Source organism: Pholcus phalangioides, unplaced genomic scaffold (genome assembly GCF_987345545.1).
Source record: "Pholcus phalangioides strain wild (caught in Gottingen) unplaced genomic scaffold, Ppha-v1.0 ptg000017l_1, whole genome shotgun sequence".
NCBI lineage: Eukaryota > Metazoa > Arthropoda > Arachnida > Araneae > Pholcidae > Pholcus > Pholcus phalangioides.
Window position 1 is genome coordinate 54,336,679 of NW_028301610.1, and position 26,396 is coordinate 54,363,074.

At 39.3% G+C, this 26,396-nt stretch overlaps 1 protein-coding gene across 1 annotated transcript in view; it reads right to left on the reverse strand.

Annotated features, from left to right (window-relative positions):
• Usp47 (ubiquitin specific protease 47) overlaps positions 1 to 26,396 on the reverse strand; it is a 507,668-nt gene that overhangs the window by 30,016 nt on the left and 451,256 nt on the right. The window contains exon 30 of the mRNA XM_089246367.1: positions 15,948 to 16,075. Coding sequence (XP_089102493.1) covers positions 15,948 to 16,075 — 128 coding nt within the window. The remainder of the gene's footprint in view (positions 1 to 15,947; positions 16,076 to 26,396) is intronic.

The following is a 26,396-nucleotide window of genomic DNA, read 5'->3' on the forward strand; positions in this document are numbered from 1 at the left end:
TTTTCAGAAATTTTATTGTTTTTAATGTTAATACTATTTAAAACAAAAAAACCCGTTTTTTTTTTTACCAACCCTGCTTTCCAGTCGAGTCTGGTCTCATCGCAGTTGTAAACTTGATCAGTTGTTAAACCCTTTGTCTTTGACAATTTTTTTGAATTCGTTAACAAATTTGGCTGCATCATCTGAATTTGCAGAGAGTTTCTCTCCTTCAATGCTGAGTTGACAAATTCCATGTCTTGACTTGAAATGCTGCAACCAACCCACGCTCACTTAAAAATGTTCATTACCTTCTAACATAACATTTCATTAAAGAGTTTAGTTTTCTCCTGAAGCATCGGTCCACTTATCGGAACACTATCAGTTCTTTTTTGTATGAACCATGTGTAAAAAGCCTTGTCCAGCTTTTCATTCTCTGCCGATTTCATTGTGAAGTTTTTCCTTAGTCCATCTGCTGTTTCCGAACTTGCTACAAAATTTTCTATTTTATCACGATTTTTTTTAAATCACTGATGGTTGCCACACCCAGTCCATATTCAGCTGCAAGTTTCCTCACACACCATCACCCGCTTTCAATCTTTTCACAATTTCCACTTTTTTTCGATGTTTAAAACAACACGTATTCGTTTCGTTGCCATTCTGTACTCGAGAAAGACGAAAAGTGTTGACACTACTAAAGCTAAAGAAAAATTGAAAAATATATGTTTTTAAGCAAGCTAGGAAAGATACACCCCCTCTCCTAACAAAACCATGATAAGAACTGTTTTGTTGTCTAGAAGACCCTCGCCTTCCTTTCATTAAGGCACACCCACAGGATTAAGATGAATTTGTAGACAAAAAAAAAGATGACAGCTAAATCTGCTCCTATTCACACATTTGTTTGCTTGTCAATTGTTTATAACTACATACACTGCACCGGGATTCACTATTGTTTACATCTTTAGCTCAGTTACAGTATGTACAATTGTTTGGAAGTGGATTATTGTACAGTAAAATGAAGCTATCGAGTTGGGAGATAAGAGGATTCTTTCGAGTTCCAAGTAAATACCTACTGTTGAGCATCATTGTCTAAAGAAAACTGAAAATGAGTCAAGTTGAAAAGGTGTTCAGTTGACCAAATTGTTCAGAAAACTGATTTAATCAATGTTCTACTGCAGCAGTTCTCAACCTTTTTTGACTTGCAGAGCCCCGTAGGCCCATTTTTAATTATTCATTAAAGTTACTGGTTTATTTTTACCATTTAAAAATATTTATAATTATGTTTTTAAATTTCATTGCTTTTTCCTAGAGCGGCCGCGGAGCCCCTGGAGAGTGCACAAGGAGCCCCAAGGGCTCAGCGGAGCACCAGTTGAGAACCGCTGTTCTACTGTATAGCATTTAATTTTTGGGGATGGTTTGCACAAAATACCAGAAGTATCAATGTTGATATGACCATGAATATTATTGTAGAACAGGGGTCTTTCCAACACTTTTTTTTCTCTCTCAAGATTTTTCTTTTTAATCTCACAAACACCATTTAATAAAAAAATCTTTGGAAAATATCTTGGAAATTTTTTTTATTTTATTTTGAGGGAAGAGTTGATTGAAGAATTATATTTCAATACAATGAAGTTCCCACCGAGAAATTAGACACCTCTTATGCAGCCCATGAACCTGGAGGTCATTTCAAACTTTATGAACTCTGACCAAGTGCCTCAAACATTGTTACAATGTGGGCCACATTTAACATTCTACTGAGGCCTGCAGGCCACTCAGTTATACCACACACATTACCAAAAAACTGAGTGGGACAAAAGTGGCCAGCCCACACATTCAAGATTCCAGCTCTATACAAAAGAACTTTGCAATAATAACTTAACATTATTTTAATTCTATTGCATAGTTCTTATTAACAAAGCTTGGCATCAAGTAATTTACAGAACCACGAATTTGGCTTGGAGTATATCGTGGCCAGATTGTGTTGCAGGCAAGCATTTTGAGGGCTTTGACACACAGATTATAGATCAGTGTTTCCCAAAGCGGGCGATGGGACTATTCAAGGGGGCGATGCCAGCTACAGGCGCGATTGGGGGGCTGCGAATGGGCATAAGGGGGCGATGGGAGGACGAGAGGAAAAAATAAGTTTTCGAAGACTGGGACCCTTTTCCGAAGAAAGCCTTTGTAAATATCCGTGCCTATGGGCGAAAAAAAAAACTACAAAAATTTGCACACAGTACTTTTACTCATTTTATCTGTTAAAGAAGCAGAGCTAAAGTGTCCCCCCCTCCCCCGAATATGCGCTGTACATTCCAGTTGTATTGTAACTGTAATTGATCGATAAAGCCTTCTGTCACAGATTTCAACACCATCTGGGAATGACTGGTTTTGCTAATGATTCTTCATTATTCAAGCTATCGTCCCCCAAAAAAGTGCAGCTGGTTTCAGGGCCCGGAGACGATTCTCGTCATTTCTTTTTTCACCTCATAAATTCAATACAGATTGTGGCCCGAAAAGAGCCTAGCCTCGGGACCCTGAGGCAGGATGCGGGTGGGGGCATAATTTTAGCATCACTGTTCATTCACCTACGGCTATGGTCTTTTTGCATGCTGGGTTTTTTTTATAAAAGAACTGCTTGGGAACAGACATAAACATCAATGGTCAACAGCTCGTCACGACACCACTAGGAACCCCGACGCTCACTTTGAGGAACTTTGTAATAGAAAATTTTTGTAATGTATTCGTTCAAATTCGTGAATTACTTAAACCCAAAGATAACGTGTGTGGAAGTACCAAAATATGAATTACAGACGAGCAGTCTTGAACTTTCGTGCAAAAAAGTCACATATCTTAAGTGTTTGTTACACAACGGATGGACCCATTTCATGGTTCAAACATGCATATCAGCTTCAGCCACCTCGTTGGGCGATTTGCCTCTTGAGGCCTTTGTGTTTGTATTTGTAATTTCGGTGGTGTCCGAAAAGAAATAAATGTAATGCGAAAGAAGATGTTTGTTGAATCCACGCCGTAAGTACAATAATGTCTTTTTTTTTCATCAAAATTTTGATATTACTAAATCCTCTTATATTGACCGATTTTCATGACTTAAGTAAGCCCCACTTGGGCAGTACTATCTATCAGAGGCACCGACATAAAAAAAATATTGTGGGGGGGGGGGGGGGAAGGAAGGCATAAAGTTGCTTGTCGTCCCATATACACGAGACTCAAGCGTGTACGCAGGACAGAGAGAACGTGCATTGCATTTAATTTTTAGAAATTAATTGGGGGGGGGGGGGGGCTCAGTACCCCTTAAAAATTGTATTGGGGAGAGGGGCTCAAAGGGCCTCAGCTTTCTAGGTTTCCGTGCCTATGCTATCTATTAATGCTTATCAAGAGCGCTATCCGTAACCGCGGATTATGACAATAAGGATAAAAGGGAAATTTTGGTCCTATCTCCGAAAACAAGCATCGTTTCTCCTTTGAATATTGCAAAGAATATACGGATGGGTAGGGGGGGGATACACGCTCCTTCAGCATAGGATGATAGAAATTTCTTCTCGCGATGGTGTCGGTTTAGTAGAAAATTTATTAGATTTTTTTAACTTGAATTTTTATTTTTACGGTGACTTATGTAGTGTTTTTCCTTGAAAGAAAACGATGCATTTTCATATGACCCTTGAAGAGTGATTCTACTCAATTCGAAATTCATTCTATATCGACTCATTCTTAAGTATAGTATTATATTAATAGTATGAAGGAATTACCTTTTTAGCAATGCAGAACGCAAAAAACCAAAGATATTCGTTAAAAATACAAGGAAATAAACGCCAATGAATTTCCGGGTATTTTTAGTGAACATCGTTGGTTTTTTGCATTCTATATTAATAGTATTACTCATTTATATAATCAATCATCTCTCTGAAAGGATTTTTTTATTGTATTTTTACGTTTAATTAGCGTGGTTTCATCCGAATTTTTTTCCTTTTAATACGTTTGAGCTGAAACGGCTGAATTTCATTACAATCTTAACGAGATTTCAGATATGTTCATAAAACAATGGTAAATATTTAGAATGATTATGTCATTCGGAATTATATGTAGAAGAAAACAAAGAGAGAGAGAGTCAATTGCAATCCCCCCGATGCTTGCCAGTTTTAATCAAGAAAGAAGTGAGAGACCTACGCTTGAAATAATGTAAAATTACATTTTCTTAAAATATGGACCTATATAATATCGCAGTAACTCTGGTGATTTGAAAAATAAATGGCAGCTAACCGGAGCCCGACTTAGACACGAACAGGTCCTGGGCAAGGCAGGAATTGGGGCTTCTGTGACTTGAGTCCAAATATTTTGTTTACCCAGTGATCGAGTTCATTTCAGAATTTACTTGGTTAACCAAACCAAAAACACCCATGAATGTCTCACGAGCTCCCAAGATAGATAATTTCAAAAATGAATTTATTTTAACGATTAAATTTTGAATTTTTTTACAAACTTTATTGTTGAACATTTATTAGTGTTATTGCTCATCGAAATGAATAATTATGTATCACATTTTATTAAGTGACCAATTTTGCTTATATGAGCAAAGTAGGCCGTGGGCAGAATGACCATGCGATGGACTCACTTGATTCTGACTTGAATTGATGTATTTTTCCCGATGTGCTTATAATTTGGTAATCAACCCAAGTGGGATACCCGGGCTGCGTTGATAGTGGTTGTATTCATCCTTTGATGACGGCACCCGTAGTGTAACGAAATGAAATTTTGAGAATTCATAAGCGTTTTCCTCCCAATTTGCCGTTATCGTAGGTTCTTTCTTTAATTTATGAGGGAAAGGATTATTACAATTCTAAATTGTAAATGTATTTAATTGGAAATGTACAAGATTGGTAAATATCCAATCTACAATTCAAAGACAAAACTAGAATAATAGTTAATAATAATAAGTTAAATGTAGTTTAAATTGTTTCAAGAATGTGTAAGGTGCAGTTGACAATAGCGAGAAGGGGCGTGTGGAGAGAGATTAAAATAATATTTATTTTTTTATGTAACGTGATCATCACGTATTCCCAAGAGATCCTTACAATCTGCAATGAAATAAATAATCTGTACTGAATGAAATAAAAATTTTCGATATTTTCTTTTCGATCTCCAACAATAACACAATTATCACATTTACAAGAAAAATTGACAGAAATAGCATTAAAAGACGGTCTGACGTTCAAATTTGAAGATGGCTATTAATTTTTCTGGCTGAAAAAACAAATACTGTACCTGGAATTTATGGGGATATACAGTGGAATCTTCCATAACGGACACTCCCCGTTTTTAGTGAGCACCTCCAGTTACCAAACACTATTTGAATTACGTCAACGGAACTCCGGACTTCCGTTGAGACTGATTATTTTACTAATTTTACTATCCATTAATGGACAATCCTCGTTAGCGGCGAGAATTTTCGGTCCCGTGAGTCAGTGCCGTCTTAAACGCATGGGCTCCTGAAGAAAAGAGGGGGCCCAGAAAAACGAGAAGTAGTTTAATTTTTTGAGAAGTTTCCATGTAGGGCCTCAGAAAAATCACTTGGCAGGGGGGGGGGGGTTCCATAATGCTCTTAAGACGGCGCTATCGTGAGTGTCCGTTATTGAGAGGTACTAATGCAGCTGAACATTTTTCATGTGCGAGACGTTTCAATGCAGTCACAAATCTTTCGACAAAAATCGAAATCATCTACAGATATTCAATTGTGAGGGTTTGAGAACTCTGCTTAGTAAAACCAAGCAACAATCATCACACTTGGAAAACATCTATTAATAATAAAATTATTTTTATTAAAACTAAGTAACAATTGTTGTTTTGCGTCTGTATTTTTTAATAATTTTAACATTAATGGATATTTTTTGTGTGATGCGAATATCACTTTGACCACAATAAATACAACTACACTGCTCAAAACAATTAGGGGAGCACATGGTTTTAACAAAATTACGCAAAGATGTATACCTATAAGTAACATAAAATGAATCATCCATAATTTAAAGCCTAGCAGGAAACAAAAGAAGAAAACTTCATATGCAAATCAAAGTTCATAACGTCAAAAACCAGAAAAAGGAGATAAGGGCAGAAATCGGGATGTTGCAGAAACATCTGTTTTACTGCCGTAACTGTGAAATTCGATTGCGCAGTATTTTTTTTTTGAGACAAGGTGACTTGAGGATGTCTCAACAACGTGATTTACCGGAATCCATGGCATGGCATGTTATAGGCAGACTGGAATCCGGGCAAACACAACGTAGTGTCGCGGATGCTGTTGGAGTCGCCAGAAGTGTTGTTGTAAGGCTGTGGAATCAATTCCAAGAAACAGGAAATGTTAGACATCGACCAGGGCAAGGTCGGCCACGTGCCACTACAGCAACTGATGACCGGTATATACGGTTAACAGCCCGTCGAAATAGAACAGAGAATGCTACGCAGCTGCAAAGACGGTTGCTCTTGGCAACAGGACGAAGGGTGTCCAGCCAAACAGTACGTAATCGGCTTCATGAGGGAGGGCTCTATGCACGTAGGCCAATGGTCTGCATTCCGTTGACCCACGCCACCGTGCGGCCCGAAGAAGATGGGCTGCTGAACATCGAGATTGGGAGCAACATGATTGGAGCCAAGTGCTGTTTACAGACGAGTCCCGATTCAGTCTGGAGTATGACACCTGACGTGTTCTGGTATGGAGGGACAGGGGCACTCGAAATAACCCTGCATTCGTTCGTGTAAGGTCACAATACAGACGAGCTGGTTGGATGGTATGGGGTGGAATCAGCATAGGCAGACGTACGGACCTGCATATCATTCGGAATGGCACTTTGACGGCCCGAAGGTATGCAGACGAGATACTGCGACCTCATGTCATCCCTTACGCTGGAGCCATTGGAGATTCCTTTGTTTTCCAGGATGATAATGCCCGACCGCATAGAGCTCGTCTGGTGGAGAACATGCTTGAAGCTGAAACAATACAGCGTATGGAATGGCCAGCGTGCTCTCCTGACCTGAATCCGGACGATGCATTGCTGCGCGACCAAGGCCGCCTGTTACTGTCCGAGACTTGCAGATTGCACTTCTTGAGGAGTGGAACAGTATTCCCCAAAGTCTGATCGATAACCTCATCGCATCCATGGCAAACAGGTGTGCAGCAGTCTTAGCTGTTCGAGGAGACCACACGCCCTATTAAAACTCATGCATCATGTCTAAACAGTACTTTTTTTATCGTTTACATGTAACCAAATTGTTGCCCTAAATCATCTTTTCATGTTTTTTCCATATTTTCAAAGAATTAAAGCTTTCTGTATTGCGCATTGACACGCGTGTATTATCCATTGTATGCCAATACGTGGCTGTCTCGCACGGTTTTCTTCACTTTTTTGCTTGCTCCCCTACTTGTTTTGAGCAGTGTATATACATATATATACAGTGCCGTTTTAACGCATGGATTCAACTGGTCACAGCCTAGGGGCCTCAACAGAAGAGAGGGCCTCATAAAAGGAGATCTGGTTGAAATTTTCTAGAATTTACCAGCTAGGGCCTAAAAAAAACCACTTAACCCGTGGGAAACATGATACTCTTAAGACGGCCTTGTATATACAGGCCTAGAAGTGAAAATTTGAAAAAAAGAGTAGGAAAAATAGGAAAACCATTGACAAAAAATAAGAGGGAAAAAACTGAACCCAAATTATCGTGGCATTTAAAAATGTTGTGCCATCGAGATTCACACCTTATATATTTTAATTATAGTATTATCTATTGATATTTTAAGAAACTCAAGTTCTAACGAATTTAAAAATCTTTCATTTCCACAGAATGTGATATCGAAAACAATGTAAACAGCAAAACTAATAAGAAATTAATCAAATTTCTACTGTTACTTTAAAAGTCCTATTATGATCGTGATCAATTTCCCCCGTTCTTTTCAGAAAAAGAAAAAAACCTGTCTAGGTGTCACAGAAATGTAGCACATGCATGCATAACTCATTGCACATGGGCCGAGTGTGGCCCTGGAGTTATCTGTTGAGGCCCACAGCTTCAAACCTAATTTTGCAAAAAATGAACTAAGCGACGCATTTCCAGATCATTCAAGAGAAGTTCAAGAGTTTCTGGTCATTCAAGTGGCTCACGTCACAGTTCCAGATTACTCGAGTTACCCAAGCTGCTGTTCCACTTCACTTAAGTGGCCTGTGGCACATTCCTAGATCATTAGAGTAACCTGCGATATTGTTCATCTACACTTAAGTGACTCACGGCAGAGTTCTAGACCACTCAAGTGACCCGTGTACATTTACACGTCATTCAAGTTAACCGCAGCACATTCTCTGATGAGTAAATATGTCGCAGCATATTTACAGATCACCACAGCACAGCTCCAGAGCACTCAATCGACCCATGAAACTTTTAAAGATCACTCAAGTAACCCGCGCCACAGTTTCACAGTCTTTAAGTGTGCTGCGGCACATTCCTAGATCATTTAGGTGACCCGCATAAAATTTACAGATCACTGCGGCACAGTTTCAAAGTACTCAATTGACCCAGAAATATTTACAGGTCAGCTTCAGTGACCCGCGACACATTTCAAAATCAATGAAATGGCCCACACTCTACTGAATGTGGAACACCCTTGATATAACACCTCCTGGAGTTACACTATATCCGAAGGATGCAACGATTAGAATGGCCAGCATATGTTCATGAATGTCTGGTTTTTTGCCAAAGACACACATCTTCTTAGAACACACATGCTAACCTGTGGCCCTCTGAGTTATCTCATGTGGTCCAGGACAAATAACAAAACCACACAAGTGGCTTACTAACGATCATCAAATCATTTAAGTGGGACACATTTCCAGATTACTTTAGTGGCTTGCGGCACATTTCCAGCTATAAGCTGCCAACAGCATATATCCAGATCACCTAAGTGACCTCATGGACATTTCCAGATCACTTGAGCAACCAGCGGCAAACCCCCAGTTCACTTAACACTAGAACTGCGGAGTGGGTCAATTTGACCCAAATCAAACTTTGTTTTTATTTATCTCAAAAACTTAAACGCAGATGTTAAAAAAATTTTGTGACTTTTCATGATATCATATGAATATTGAATATAAATCGATTCAGGAAAATTTTATTATCTTCACATTTCGTGTTTCAGAGCTATAAACACTTATACCTAGAATCGCGGTTTGGGTCATTTTGACCCAACGTACTACTCTATAGGGAAAAAGGGGTGCAGAATTTTCTTGGAAGTGGTAACCTTTTTAAAATTTTTTGTAAATGAAGATAGTGAAGGATGAAGGTCTTCAAAGGTCAAGGCCAATTCACTGTCAGAGCAGATTATCTTTTTTTCAATGGGTTAATGGCACAAGTAGAGCTAAATATTTTTTTCCTTTGTAAACTTGAATACCTGGAATTCTGACAGGACTCAATGAAGATTTTGGGAGAGTAAAAACGTTTACTCTAGAAAAAACGTGTAGTTGAAATTTCTGTAGGCAAACGATGACACAGAAAAAGAGTAAACTTCTGGATTGCGCCAAAGATGTTTTGCACGGATTTCGAAACCTTAGGAAGTATCAGGGTCCAACGAATCTCTTTCAGAGCACGTAGTGATGCAACTGATCAAGCCGTTTTAGAACAAGGGCAGAAATGCCCCAACTAACATAGCTTTTCACTACACTGAAGCTGGCTCAAATGCTACAAGCCAAGAAATACGAGCTTAGTAGAGACAATGAGACGAAATCGAAGAGCAATATTATCTCACACAATAAAGACAGTGAAACTACAGTTGTATGGAACAATGATGTCACAATGGCAATTTATCAAGGAAAGAACGATATAATTTTTTCATTACTCAGCACGCTTTATCTGGCAGTCGATATTGGAAGTAGTTAGCCCCAAAAAAGCTTCCTCACACACACACAGAAACTACTAAACTTATATTTCACACTACAATTCAACAAAGTGTAACGATCGTAGTTGTAGCGATCAAATGCCAAGAAAATATTCAGCATCACAGACGTTCTATAACATCCTGGATCTAACTATAAAAATATTCCTGTATTTTTTATAGAGCAGTACAGAAAGAACTATTTTTTGAAAGTGGGTCCTCTAAAATCTTATTGAAAAGCTGCGTTCATCATACACGTTGAACTTGAGCAAAAGGAAACGTTCATGCTCTCTTAATCATGTATCTGTTCGTGAGCGATCAAAATAATAATAATAATAGTAATAAATAAAAATAAACGGGTCTGATATGTCAAGTAACATAAAAATGTGGAAACAAAACTGTTAATTTTTGCATGAGTTGTGCAACTTCAACATGCGATGAATATGCAAGAATATTGAAAAAAAAAATTGCTCAATAATTTCCTCATAAATTTAACTATCAGTAAAAAATCAATACTTATTTGACAGAATCATATTATAGACTTTTTCATGCTCAATTTGACAGGCTTATTTTACATCTTTGTCATATTATGGGATTACTGAAAAATCTTTTTGGACTGAAGAGAGTAAATAATGTATACTAAATCTTAGTTTTACTGAATCACACCATTTTTTTAGCTAATTTTGAAGCCCATTTTATATTCATAAACAAATATAATTTTCCATTATGAATACACAATTAAACAACATTGATTAAGAGTAGAGAGAAACCCAGAAACCAAAAATAAATATCCTGTTTTCGCTATGAAACACTGTTTTTTCAAAGCGGTTTTAGGCATACCGAAAGTGCTGCGGTTCTAGTGTTAAGTGGCATGTAGTTCAGTTGCAGATTATACTTTAAGTGGCTGGAGGCACATTTGATCATTTGAGTGGCCTTCTGCATGCTTTGAAATCACTTCAGTAGCTCGCAGCACACAGATCACCTAATAGGCTGCGTTACATTAACACTTCAAGTAGCAAAATGAATTTTTTATACACTCATGTCCATAAATTAAGGATAATGCCAGCTCCGGCAAATAAAGGTTCAGAAACAAAACAAACATTACTTACTCATAAAGCCCATTTATTAAACAAAAGATAAAGAACAAAAACGATGGTGTATGTATGATACCATTCATAAAAACTACGATTTTTGCTCCCTGGAGCAATTGTAAAAAATATCTCCTTAACAAAAACTTACTATTACATGGTTGGCATGATGGTTAATACATTGTATGTCTCCCATGCGATGAAATACAGTCCGTACAACGCCTAGGCATGCTGAGTATCCACTTATCTATCTGATCTTGGGTAAGATCACTCCACTCAGCAAGCAATGCTCTCCAAGTTCCGGTACACATGTAGGAGGTGGTTGACAGGCTGCAAATCGTCGGGCAAGCATGTCCCACACATGCACTATCGGATTCAAGTCAGGTGAGAATGCTGGCCATTCCATACGGGTTATATCCTCAGATTCAAGGCATTCGTTTACGATGTTTGCTCGGTGAAGACAGGCGTTGTCATCCATAAACACAAATTCTGCGTCCATGGCACCCCTAAACAAACGTACATGTTGTTACAGAATGATGTCCCGATAAATTTGGGCTTTCATGGTTCCGGTTTGAACAAGCAGATCTGTTCTGTAACCCAGTATAATTCCACCCCAAACGAGCAATGCTGCACCACCGTAACGGTGTCGTTCAATGATGTTGTCTTGGTGGTAACGGGTACCTGGCGTTCTCCATATGAAAGTCCAACGTGAATCAGACTGCAAGCTAAACCTGGACTCGTCGGAAAACATCACACAAGCCCACTGTGACGATGTCCACATTGCATGTTCTCTACTCCAGGCTAAGCGCTGCCGACAGTGAGTTGCCGTGAGCGGAACACATCTGACAGGCCTGCGAGCATATAGACCAATATCTCCCAAACGTCTGTACACGGTTTGCCTTGAAACTGTGGTACCCGTGGCTGCAGATAACTGACGAGACAGGTTGAATGCTGTGCTCCGTCTGATTCTTTTGGCAGTTACTGCCAAATACCGGTCTTCATTCGGCATTGTAACTCGGGGGCGACCTGTACTGTAACGTCTACTGACATTTCCGTTATCTTGGAATCGTTGCCAAAGCCTAGAGATGACACTTTCGGCAATTCCGAGTTCCTCGAATACTTCCATCTGAGTACGCCCACATTCCAGGCAGTCGATAATTCTACCACGTAAAAAATCATCCACATGCATCCTCTGTGTCATAACTATTCGCTTACGGCACTCAGCGCCTTACAGAACTCTTGTGAACAATTTCACTACCTTTGCCACCATTCCTTATATACCCCCCCCTCTAACACTCTCGTCATTGTGACGTACTATCGGCATCATCTGGTCGCTACCTGAAATTTGCATATCATTCTTGCAGATGTGTGTGATACTTCTACAGCTGAAATTTTTACTTTAGATTTCGATTTCCGTGTGATTCTGAATTATCCTTAATTTATGGACATGAGTGTAGATTACTAGCTTACCCGTCGCGCGTTGCTGCGATCTCAGAAGAAAGGAAATTCAAGGAAATGAAGGAAAGGAAAAAAAAAACTATGCCGGAAACCTTTGCGGTTCAAACCTTCAACAACTTCCCAAAATTTCATGGCGATCGGATGAATGGTGTAGTAATGCTTAAAGGACAAACATGCATTCATTTTTATATATATAGATTTTAGTGGCGCTCTTGACACATTTACAGATCACTAAAGTGGCCCGCTATACACTTTCAGATCATTCAAGTGACTTGTGGTGCATTTCCTGATGACTCAAGCAGCCCGCGGCACACTTTCAGACCATCTAAATGACTCGCCGCGCATTTTAACTCAACTCAATCTTTTGAAGAGTGTGGGGCCACTTTATTGATTTGAAAACATGCCGCAGGCCACTTCATTGATTTGAAAACGTGTCACGGGCCACTTGATTAAGTGATCTAGAAGTTATTTGTATGATCTGTGAATGTGCCGCGGATCATTCAAGCAATCTGGGAATGTGCAGTGGGCACTTGAGTGATTGGGATATTTGCCTCTGGCTCCTCAATTGAAGTAAGAATTCACAGCAAGCCACTTGAGTGATCTGGAAATGTGCCACGAGCCACTTAATTAATTTGTAATTGTACCAGGGCCACTTGAGGTAGGCCACATTTAGGCCATGGGTTGAGCACATGCACATATATGCTTTAAAATAAGGGGTCGTTCAAGTATGTCAACAAATTTTTAGCCATTTTTGACCCCCTCTTGTCAGAAAAAGTCAGCAAAACTCTGACCCCCCCCCCCATAACCAAAATTTTGTCAGCGCTGTCCCCTTCCTCCTAATGCATATTAGTGGGATCAGAGACGTATGGGGGGGGGGATGGAATCTGGGTTAGGTGCTCGTGGTCCCCCCACACACCATCAAAAATTCATTTTTTAATGCAAAAAATTTTTTTTTAAAGAATTAAAATTTTGAAAGAAAATATCTTTATATGTTATTATAATCAATTTCTGTCAATTTCAATGCTATTTGAAGGCTAAGAACTCAAAATTGCTCAAGAAATTCATTGCAACCCTACCTCTGAGCCCTTGGTAATCCTTGACCAGTGGTAAACATTTGGCCTGTGCGGACCAAATGTGGCCCTGGGGTTATGATGTGGTATGTCCTTCTCAAACCTAATTTTGTAAAAATGAACCAAGAGGCACATTTACAGACCACTTAAGTAATCCGTCACACAATTCCAGACCATTTAAGCGATACACAATTTTAAAGCATTGGTGCAGCCACCAGTGCGGTTCTACATCACTAAGTTATACGCGGCACATTCCCAGATTACTTAAGTGATCTGCGGCATAATCACTTGTATGACGTGCAGCACAGGTCCAGAGCACTTAAGCGGCCCGCAACACATTTCCAGATCACTTGGATCGCAAAGTATTTAGAGACCACTAAAGTGGCTTTGTAGGGGACTCAATAGGGAGAATGTTAGTTCAGGTACCCACAAACTAGTGAAAAGTTTTATTCGTTTTTCGTGCACCGAGTAAGACGGCATTAAGAATATTTCATATTTTTATAAAGGGTGGTAGATGATGTAAGTATCATCCCAAACCCTTCCCCCTCCGTCATCAAAAGTCAACAAATCGGAAATCCCCCATCGATGCTGATGTAATACTTGAATAACCCCTAACATAAAGATATCCGAAAGTTATTTTCTGAAGGTTAAAAAAATGTGGGTTCCGTCTCCCCCCCCCCTCCTGTAAAACCAGACATGGCTCGGGCTCTGTCACTTAAAGCCGGGTTTTCCTAGAAGCAGCTTTTCTGTGCTGCGCGCAACGTGAATCACCCAGCGCGACACGCCATCCATTCACCAATAAGAAAAGCAGTACGACTGTTTTCCTACAGAGCGCAATACGGCTCACGACAGCGCTTAATGTCGGGCGTGATTGGTGGACTGCTTCTGGAGGAGTTAAGCGTCGTGTGTGTGTCGCGCGTTTCAGCGATCTTTTTTTTTATTTTCGTGTTGTTCTATTTCCCTTCCCTTCAAACTGGAGCATAAAGCCAATAGAATAGCTGACGTCAGGGTCATATCCTATATAGCCATCCTGAGCTGATGCGCCACGCTTGGAAAACACGTGATTATGTAACACATTTCTGCCGACGCGAAATGATCCAGTTTGGTTCACGCGGCGCAAAAAGCCTACTCCTAGGAAAACCCGGCTTCAGGGATGAACGCTCGTTACAGGATCCCAGGAGAGAGAAACCTATAGTCTGTCATGGAATCTTGTGTGCGGATGGATAGAGCCTGTTCTTCCCGCCTTTTTTTGCCTTCTTATTTATGGCAACCCATCTACGAAACAGATTCGCTTTCCCCACAGAGTTTTTAGCACTTTGACAGCGCGGTGGCGAAAAGATAAGCTTGTCGTCCTCCCCTCTTCAATGGAACTGAAATTTTTTTTCTTTCTTCTTTTTTAGTAGCGAGTTGTGATGCGAATAAAACATGTCAAAAAGGGAGGGAAAGCAGTGACATTTTACGGTTTCTCTGAATTTTCGTAGTGAGATTTTGGCTGTAAACAAAAGGGAGGGAGGGATAAAATAGGAATAGTAGGAGAGAATTGCGGTAAAAAAGGATGATTGCGGCGAAAGTAGGAAAATAGGAGGACATTTCTAAAAAGTTGAGAAAATAGGAGTGCTGCGAGGTCCGCATATATATATACATATTTTTTTTCACTTTTACTGTTGTAAGTATGGAGCCCAGTGTGTGACCACACCTGTCAGACACCCCTAAGGGCAGCTCAGCTGGAGAGCCGTGGCATACAAACCTGGGGGATTAGAATCAAAGCTGAGGCTGTGGGTGCTTGTCATAAACAGTGATGTTCGAGCCAGGGAGCTGTGGATGCTTGTCCTTAATAGTCACATTTTATCCAAGAGCTGTAGATGCTTGTTTTTTGCTGTCATGTCAAAGCTGGGTAGCTGTGGATGGCTATCTCCAGCAGTCTCGCATGAGCCCAGGGCTGTGGGTATTCATTGTCAAAAATGCCATACAGGATGGGATAAACACCCCATAATTCATTCACAAATCTAAATACCTCAAATAATGCTAAAGCTGAACACCCACAGGTCTAAAATATTTTGGCATGCCTGTATCCTCAGCTCTGTCAATATTACCCGGAATGCAATGTTAAATGTTTCCAATTGTTAAATTTGAAAAATATTACCGAGTTGCTATTGAAAACAGTAGTAATGGAAATATTTTGGTTTATGAACAGAGTTCAGGAACAAATTAAGTTTTGTAAACAGAGTGTTAACTGTATATACATATTCTCGGAAGACGGCAGCCCATAAAGAGTCAAAACACATTAGGAATTAGCAATTCTTACTCGTAACTTGCCTTTATCATTCTTTTTATTGTGCAAAAACAAGGGTAATAAAAACATGCTTAATGTTTTACTTAGATTATCAACACTTAGATTTTCTATTGAGCAATCAACTTTTATATGTGTGCACACACCTTCTAAAACTTCAAGGAAAATCTCCCAGCTTGAGCTTCTAGTGTTTATAGGTATGTCTTTTCCAAATTGCTGATGATCAAGAAACACAATACCTGGATTCTTCCAGTTTTTCTTTCTTAATCGACAGCTAGAAGAAAAAAAAATTGCATCATCAAATACAAATGGTAAAGTAACAACAGAACCAAGATAAAAAAATATTTAATGATACTATACACACAAAACCCTTAAAAGTTGTATAGTTCTTTGAAACTCGTCATAAAAATGTATGTCAACTCTTGTTATTACACCACCAAGCATTATTTCTACTATTCCATTATAATGACCAATACGATAAGTCCCGAATTTTTCCTATTCGTCCTATGTCAATTTTTATCCAACATAATGACCTGCAAAAATCGTTCAATGAAATGCAATATCCGAACTCAGCTAAGACCTGAAATATCTTTTTGAAAAGAAATCAACCATTGATATTCAAAAACCAAACTGATTTTTGACGTATCACTAGAGTGATTTCTGCAGACCTCTGATATTGCAGAATTTGATACAATCTTTTTGTAATGGCAAGAGCCATAATGGGATATATGATACTTATAAATATCTATGTGTGATTGTTACACATGACTGACACATCCATTTTTTTAGGTTGGCGTTTGCAAAATCTGGATTGAGGAGAAAGAGTATGAAAGGTTCTGACTAAGCCATAATGCCCGTATTTTCTTCATATAGGCTACTGGGAGCATTAAAAAAGTGACAAATCATTGTTTGGAAACCAAGCTAACCAAAGTAGACATTACAAAAGTCATTGTTGTTGAACAGTTTTTTGACCCTTCAGGTCAAATCTAACTCTGATAAAGTAGCCCTTATTTAAGTTGGGGCCTGTTTGGTACACATACAAAATTTGGCAACGATTGGTATGAAATTGTAGATTTTTGTAGAGAGCATACGAAGAGACACACACAGAAAATAAATTTTATATACACTCAGTGACCAAAAAAGTGGGAACACCCCTCATTCGAACTTTGACTCGTCCGTGCAACACGTGTGCTGACATAATAAACTGGATTCGCTGATAAAAAGCTTCCTCCTAGTCCCACACACCATTCAATGTTGCCCTTTCATGGCAAAAACAAGAGTGACTTTGAAAGCGGCATGATTGTGGCCGTCAGAAGGGGCGGTTCCAGTATCTCTGAAGCCACTAACATTTTTGGCTTTCCTTGTATAGCAGTATCTTCAGTCTTCAAAGAATGGCAGCGAAGATAAAAAACTTTCAGTGGAAAGCGGATTAGTGAGCGGAAATCACTTGTGAACAAAAGTGGTGCCAGGCAACTGACACGCATTGTGTGCAGCAAAAGAAGAGCTACAAGGCAACAAATTGCAGTGCAATACAACTCAAGATCATCACAAAGCATATCTGTTGGCAGAATCACAGTTCTGGGGAGCATTTTCCTGGTATACTCTTGGTCCTTATTTCCATTGGAAATGCCAGCGCCTACATCCACATTGTTGCTGACCATGTGCACCCATTTATGGCCATGATATTTCCTGATGGTGGTGGCCATTTCCAGCAGGACATTGCACATCCCCACAGGGCTGAAATTATCTCAGATTGGTTTGAGGAACATGCAGACATGCTAACTTTTGGAATTCAGAAATCAGGAGATTCATCTGAGTGGGTACCCAACGGGGCACTCATAGACTCGATCAAAAAAAATTCACAAATTTTTTTTAATCAATTAAGAAAAAGTTCCATCCCCCCAAGGAAGGTTCTGCATTGCCCCTGAGCAAAATATAATTTCATGTCAGTTCTTTCCATACAGAATAGAGAAATCACATGTACATACTGTTCATAGCACATAAAGGTTTCCTTTCATGGATGCTATCAGTGATTGATAATCTTGGGTATATGAACTCTTAAAAGCTTTATATTTAGCTTTATATAGCTTAAAGTTTAATATTTTCTTTCTGAAGACATATTTAATCAGAGGAAATAATTTAAAAAACTTCAAAATACAAAGCTGCTGACGAAAAAACTTGCTTTTACCGCAAGGCTGTTAATGGAATGCAATAACGATGATAAATGATTGCCGATAAACTCTACATAAACAAAGTCACGTCTTTGCCAGTCGCTGAAATGTGGTCACCAAGACTTTTTTCAGAGGCTGCTCGATGGAAATGAAAAGAGATGTCCTCTATGGGTGTTTTCGCTAACAACGACTGCAGTCATTGACGTCACAACAACGTGAAAGCTTGCGTAAAATCTAATTTTCTGCCAAAATCCAGAGAGCAGGAGGAAGGATGAAAAATCCGGAGTCTCTTGCCTAAATCCGGAGAGTTGGCAGGTCTGAACATAATTCAGAGTTTCAATTGCTTCAATGCCCCCTCAGTCACCTGATCTCAACTCAACTGAGCCTTTGTGGGACAAGGTTGAAAGGTCTGTTGAAAGCTCAGAAACACCACCTTCTAATCTGAAGGAATTCAGAGCAGCCATTTCGCTAGCACGGGCTAATATTCCTCCTCAACTGTTTCAGCAACTTGTAGAGTCCATACCTATTTTCTTGTAGAAAAATATCTGCTGTCATCAACAGCTAGAGGTGGTTCATACGATATTAGAGATGAGTAGCAGAGTGTTCCTAATTTTTTGGCCACAGGGTGTAATTCTTAGAGTTATTTTTTGATAAATAAATATAAAATGTCAAGTTTTTCATTTTACAGCACCACCTGTGTGTGAAATTTGAACTTTCTTTTATTTATGAAAAATAACTCTAAGCCATGATAAGTTATCTAGTGTAAACCACACTTTTATGTCAATTAGTTGATTTGCTATTAATTTGATATTTATTCTTGGCTTGATATGCATCCTTTGGAAATTCAGTCTTTGCATGATATCATTTTGTACTTGTTACAATAATGGAACATAGTCTTTCACAATTTTCAATATTCAATGGTAGAAATTCACCGAAACTACGGAAATTCCATAGTAGTTGACAATTATGTTTAGTTGATCCATGAAATGAGATTTATATATTATATAATTTACACTTTATTTACAACAAATAATATATTTACATAATACAAACAGGAATGTTGGTAGAGAAAAATGTGGCCAATGCATGGAGAGAGACAGACACGTGCCTCGATGAGTATGCCAACCCACCAGCAGAAATAGAATAATGAGTATACAAGCTAGGATATACGACAGCGCCATCATGCGTGTCACACTACAATACCTCCCCCCCCCTTGTAGCCTAAAGCACGTAGAACAAAGGGAGAGGGAGAAATTTATTTTGAAAAGTCATGTGCTTCGATGAACATAGTCGGTTTTTCCAAAAAATTGTTGGTGTCTTTTTTAGGATGCATTTCGGAATGATGATGGAAGTCTTTGGAATGGATACATCTGTCTTTTTGTTGTGTGGATGGGGCACACTTTCGGTGAACAGAAAGGCAGGTTTTAACCTGTCTACAGAAACCATGGATGGTTCTCCTTTTATGAGAAGGGAAAATGTCTTCTCACTCTATTTTAGCACTTTGTACGGTTCATTGTAAGTGGGGACAAGCGATCGTTTCACTGTGTCTGACCGCAAAAAGATGTGGGTGGTGTTCTTCAGTTCCGAATGAATGTAGAGTTTATTTTCACTGTGCCTCATTGCAGGAGTTGGTTGTAGTTGCTGCACCTGGTCCCTTAGGATGGATACAAATTCTGTGGGACACAGTATGTTGTTGCTACTGTTGGTAATCATATCGCCAAGCAATCAGAACTCTGTGCCATATAGGAGTTGCACTGGTGTGGCTTTGAGATCTTCTTTGTAGCAAGATCGTAGACCTAACAAGACTGTTGGAAGTGTGTTCATCCAGTTCATGTTCGACCTAGCTATCAGAGCTGCTTTTAATTGTCAATAAACTCTTTTTAATCATTCCATTAGCTTGAGGATAATAAGGTGTCGTCCTGATATGCTGAACGCCAAGGAGTTTGGTGAGTTCGTGAAAGATGAAGCTTTCGCATTGTCGACCTTGGTCCGTTATTTTCTCTGAGGGTTCCGGAATGACTGATCCAACCAGAATAAAATGTTGAAGCAATAGTGGCTGCTGTCATATCCGGCATCGGTAAGACTTCAATCCAATGGCTGAATGTATTGATGCAGGTGTGGAAATACATATAACCTTGGAATGACAGAAGTGGACTGATGATATCGATGTGGACGTGCTTGAAACGAGTGTCTGGCATTTCTATTTTTCCTGCAGCGGAAACAGTATGTTTGTGCACCTTTGACTTTTCGCAAGGCACACAACATCGAGTCCAGGTGGTGCAGTCTTTTTGAATTGAAGGCCATACAAAGCAAGCTATCGCAGACAAGATGTGTTGTGGCTTTGATGCTTAGGTGACATAGATTGTGAAGAACATTGAAACTTTCAACGAGTATTCTGTATATACGGATGTACTCGATTGGAAGATGTGTCATACCAGAGTGGTTTGTCTACACCAGTGGTCAGCAAACAGAGCTAAATATCAATAGTACAACGATTGGAATTTGTTATGAGAGCAAAAAAATAAAATACAAAAAAATTTAACACTGTTTTGGTAAATATAGTTAAGCCTTTATAGTTAAGCATGTTAAAAAAACACTTCAAAATACATCTAAATTTTTTAAACTTAAACTATGTGGGTTATATATAACTATAACATTGTTAATAACCTAATTAAGGTATTCTTCAGCTGGCCTTTACTAAAAATGTCCTCCATCTGATTGAGGTATGTTCGCTGAAGTCGACCCCTTCCAACTCTCCCACCCACACTCATCTTGTATACTTGTTTCGTCTATCTCCTTTCGTTCATCCTCTCTATATATCCAAACTATCTCAACATATCTTTTTCGATCCTCAACACTACATCTTCTTTCATTCCACAACGCTCTCTAAAATTAACTTAATAAACTTTACTTAAAGTTTATTAAGTTATTATTTTACTCGTTGTCTTACGGATAGATGGTTCCCTTCTCTGGGGAATGTGTGGGAAGACAGGCTCACTGTATGCTCGTCCGAATAGATGTTAGCCAGAGGACGTTGTCGATGAAAGCCCAAGGCGGGCCGGCATGTGGGGCAGAGGCCCCAAGAGCATTGTCTTCAGATGGTCGCCCCTGGTGGATTGCTTCAGCAGCGATGACCGATGTTGGATGGAGAGATGAGGCCTCGGGAGAGCCGTCATGAGAAGTGCTGGCCCAGGAGCATCGTCTTCTATGATCTGGCAGGGTAAAGATTGACGTTCCTTAGTACGAAAAACATTGCATTCCCCCCCCCATATTCTAAGAGGAGACTCGTCTTTTGCGTCTATCTACCCCGAGTATCTTAGGAAAAAAGCCTCGTTTTCAACACAACTTTTTCTAGAACCTCCCATTTTCGACCCAAAATCCAGTTTTGATCGGTCGCAGAAGTGTCACGTGACAGCAGCGTTAGGCTCTCTCTTTTTTTGGCAAAAACCTGTGAAGAAGATGACTCAATTGGGAGGGGAGGAAGCGAGAACAAAATGGCCAAAATGCGTGTCTAAACATGATTTTGTAAAAATCTGGAATTTTTGTGCGCCCTCACTTGGTATTTTGCGAAAAAGCCGCACGTGGCTTGCGAGCCACGGTTTCCCGACCACTGGTCTACCCCAACTAAATTGCAGATGTTGAGTTTTAATGAGGAGGAACGCTTGAGAGAGTCAAGTTTGCTGTCGGTCTCTTCAGTTTCTGCGATCTTGGAATAGTCCATTGATGGAGGGTATGTAATAGCTTGTATTCTAGAAAGAGCATCAGAGACCTGGTTCTGTACGCCTGATACGTGTCATATATCTGTGGTATGTTGTCCGATGAAGTCAAGATGTCGTGTTTGTCTGAGAGATGTCTTGTGAGGCTTTTGATGAAACACAAACATCAGGGGCCTATGATAGGTGTAAAGGTTGAAATGTTTTCCTTCGATCATGTGTTGAAACTGCTTCACTGTTGCCTACGCTGCTAATAGCTCTTTGTCGTAATAATTCATCTTAGATTTGGTAAGCTTCCTGGAGTAGAAAGTGAGATGCTGCCAGTGCAAGTTGATAAGCTGTTGTAGGTAGGCACCAATTGCTGTGTTGGATGCATCTACCATGATAGATAGTTAGGCTGATGGATGTGGAAAATCAAGAAGAGTTGCAGAAACGAGTTTTTGCATGCAATCTACGAAAGCTTGATTTGATGTTTCAGTCCACTCAATCTTTGCATTGTTTCTCACTTTGTTCTGAAGATATAAACACAGTGGAGCTTGTGTTTCAGCTAACCCAGGAAGGAATCTTCGATAAAAATTCCACATTCCTAGAAAACGTCGCAGTTCTTCGATAGTTGCTGGTCTTGGAAAATCTTCTATCGCCTTCACTTTGTCTTGAAGTGGAGAAATCCCTTTTAACGACATCCTGTGGCTAAGAAATGTGACTTCATCTTGGATGAATTTGCACTTCAGAGAGTTGATATTTAGTGAAAAAATTTTCTCCCATTGCCCCCCCTGAAGGAACATATTGCCCACTTTGGAAAACACTGATCTAACTAATCATAATAATATATTCATAATAATAACTTCAATAATAATATTCTGTTCTCATTTTTCTAATCACCATCACCGAATAATATTACCCCAACTACTTGAGTTGTCTGAGCAATAATTTCATGCTCGGCTCTCTTTCCATAGTTCCATAGTTTCACCTTCCGTAGTTTTGTAATTTTCGAACTCCGGATAATCCAGCATCAGATAATCGAGGTCTTACTGTACTTTGGATTTCGATAACAATTCTTGTTCCAAACAATGTTTGTCATAAAAGCTTTTGGCCTCAAGAATATCTGTATAAGCTTTTAACGTACTCGCGAAATGCCCCCAAAATTAAAGAAACTGTTAATGAGCTATAGTACTTACCAAGAAATACTGTCCAATATACCGTCTGATACAAGTTGAGCCTTGATGAAGGATACAATGACCGGTCTAAGCATAGATGGCGGCAGCCCCGTTTCCAGAAATTTCGTTTGGAGGGGGACCAAAGTGGTAGAACAATATATGGATAGGCCATCTTTTCCCCTTTATTTCAGACATTTTGTCCCATTTCGGTCCCCCCCCCCCCCGCTACGTACTTTTAGAAAGTTCTCACGCCTCCTCAGGGAAACATTTCCAATACATCGGGCTGCCCATTCGTGTGCGTGTTTGTGTTCTTCACACAAATTGGCATGGCTTTTTTTTCGGAATTCGCCTATATATATATATATTATGAAAACGTGAAAGATGAGAAGTTATTGAAAAATAGTAAAAAGGAAGAAAATGGATCAATGAGGAGGTCGTTCTCAAGGGGGAACCCCCCACATTGCTCCAAACTGCAAAAATGTTTCTAATGATGGTAAGCCTAATAGGCAAAAAATTACCCCGACATTTTTGCGAGAAACAAGCTTTGGAAGTCAAACAGCAAAAATGACAAAATAAAAATATGAAATAACAAATGAGTTAAAAACACAAAATATACATACACAAGTGTGTTAAAAATTGAAAAATGAGAAAACTTGAAAAAAAACATACCAATTTTCAGTTGAAGAAATTATTTTTCATTTGTGAGCGATATTTTTCTTATGAATGAGTCTCGTAAGCAACTTATAGCCCCCCCCCCCTGCACCAGCTTTTTATTGAATTTTAGTTTCGTTTCTCATCTTCGAAACACCCAACCAGATGGGAAGAAAACTTTAAGGTGGGAAGGGGGGGGGGGAACGTAACTATGATTTTTGCAGCCTGGGGCAAACATTATTTCGTCGCCCCCACAACTTTCAAATTCAATAATTTTATAAAGGTCCTGCCCGAGGGGCTCTTGAACCTTTGAAAATTGTTTATTTATTTTTTATTTCACACATTTTTTGTAAATCAATGTTATAATTAACTCGTTTTATTTTATTTCCCCCCCCCCCCAATTTTGTTGCAACGAGGCTAGAAAAATGTTTTAGTATCGACCGTTCGGTTCTCTGTTGTGAATGGACATTTAGAATGTACTGTTTTCCCCCAAATATTTTTCAAGACAACATTGGGAGGAGGGGGGGGGGGCGGGAGGGCTGAAAGTTGTTGGTTTTCCCGTATATATACGGGACTCAAGCACGTACGAAGGAGAAGGAAGGTGCATTGCATTGCTTTTTCAGAAATTATTGTTGGGCGCACTCAGTCTCCTTACAAAATTTTTGCGGAGGCTTAAATGGCGTAAGTCCCTAGATTCCGGGGCCTATCCTGTACAGAGTGTAATTTTTTCTTATCGTGGTTCAATATTATTTACCTTCCGATTCTCACCACCACCACACATAGGGGCTGGAACCTATGGGATGAGGACATTTGAGCCCCCCCCCCCCACAATAAATTTTGTAAGGGGGGGCTGAGCTTCCTCAATTAATTTCCGAAAAAACAATGCAATGTGCCTTCTCTCTCCTGCGTACTCGCAGAGTCCTGCATATACGGGACAACCAGCATCTTTCAGCCCCCAATGTTCTTTGTGTCTGTGCCTTTTCCACCACACATCTTTGGGCTTCCTTTCATCTTGGCATCATGCGCCCCCCTTTCCCTTGGTCACAGTGAACAAAAGAAGAGACACATTTGAGTTTTTCCAGGCAAACAAGAGAAGAGACCCCTCCCCACTCAAAGAAAGTTCTTTGAGTCAGTCGTGCCTTTGGCAGTAGAAGCACGGCCGACTAGACATTCATTGTTTAGTGGGCTATGGTAAAAGGGGGGGTGAAACTGGGGGGACTGAGCGGCAAGAAAGAAATGAGAGAGAATTATTTTGGCATGAACAAGAAAGCCAAAGACCATCGGGAGTATTTAAAAGAAATAAAATTTTGAGCAGATTGTTTCCATTCTCTAATTCATAATTATGACAATGTTTGGTTAAAATTTTTTTTTGGTCATAGCAAAATGAAGAAACCATTCACACAAAATTTTTTTTTTTTGGGGGGGGGGGGGGGGAGCCGGCTCTTCAAAAATATTGGGGGGGGGGGCTCGGGCCCATGGGCCGGATACAAGTTTACGCCTATGCTGTATGGCGATATATGACCGGAGTTAGGCAATAAAGTAGTCTTTTATGCTACAGCACTACAAATTTAGGAATTTTGATTTTTTCCTCTAAGCTTAGAGCTTTCCTTTTTAACTTTCTCTGAGACGTTTTGACTGAAACTGTGCCTGGCAAAATCTAACGATGTTACTGCTTCATTTTCTGAAATTAAGGTAATGAAAGCATTGTATTGGCTAATCTGTTAAGAATTAAATTCCAGGAAGTAGTCGAGAAATCTGGTTTTTTTTAAATTTAAAAAGCGAATCCTACTTGATGCTGGTGTCAAGTTGTTTGAGTTTTGTGTCCATGTCACTCTTTTATATCAATAGATACAGAAGTGGATGAGAAAAACTACAATTTTATTGCTTTGTTATATGCAGACATCGTCTAACACCACTATGAGAAGATTCATTTTTGGAATCGATCTTTGAATAAGATCACAAATGGAAAAAAGTAACCCCCTCTGAGAACTTTTTCTAGTTCTTATCTGTTAGCAGGGGCGGTCTTAGAACAGTGCGACCGATGCAATTGCATAGGGTGCCAAATGATAAAGGGCGCCAAAACATGTTAGAGAGATATGCATTACTAAAAAATATCTTCAAGGTACGCATTAAAAAATAACTAAAATATACATGAAAAATGGCAGAGATGAGAAAAAAAATTGGAGGTTTGAGTGTATATAATATCAGTTATTTTTCAAAAAGAAAAGAATCAATGGGCAGTGCACCTATATATGTACAATACATGGAAATTTTGATCAGATAAAAATACAAACATTTGAGCGGTTTTCCTTTCGCTTATCCCTGCAGGAAATTTTTTTTTGGGGGGGGGGGGAAGAAGACACAACCTTCTTTCTCTTTTTTTGTGCTATAAAAAATTAAAAGAATGGAGGAATCTTCCTTCTTCACCAAATTTTTTAGCTAATAAGAGCAAGAGTTTTCCTGTGTTGTGGGGAATATTATACAAATTGAAGGTTTTTTTTATGTGGAAAAGATTTTGAGCCAGAGGCCTTTCATGCCTCTTTTTCCACGACTAGTATTAAAAATGCAGAATCGAATCGCCAACACAGTACAGTATTTCAAAAAAATATTGATTAAATATAAAAAAAAAATTCATTAAGTAAAACCTATGATTTGCTGACTATTTTAAATAGGGATCCTGCAATGGGCTTCGTTCCTACCTATCACACAAGGAGAAACAAAAATGTGCTCTCTCTCACACAAGAAAACTCATGCACTTTGGCACCCCTGATCACTGCTCCATCTGCCGACTTGTCAGACTTTCCTAGTAGTGCACCCAGGGGCAGGTCGGTCACACTAGATGTGCTCTATAAGGGTATCAAATCTGAAATGAAAGGACGAAAAAAAATTATGCAAACTTATTT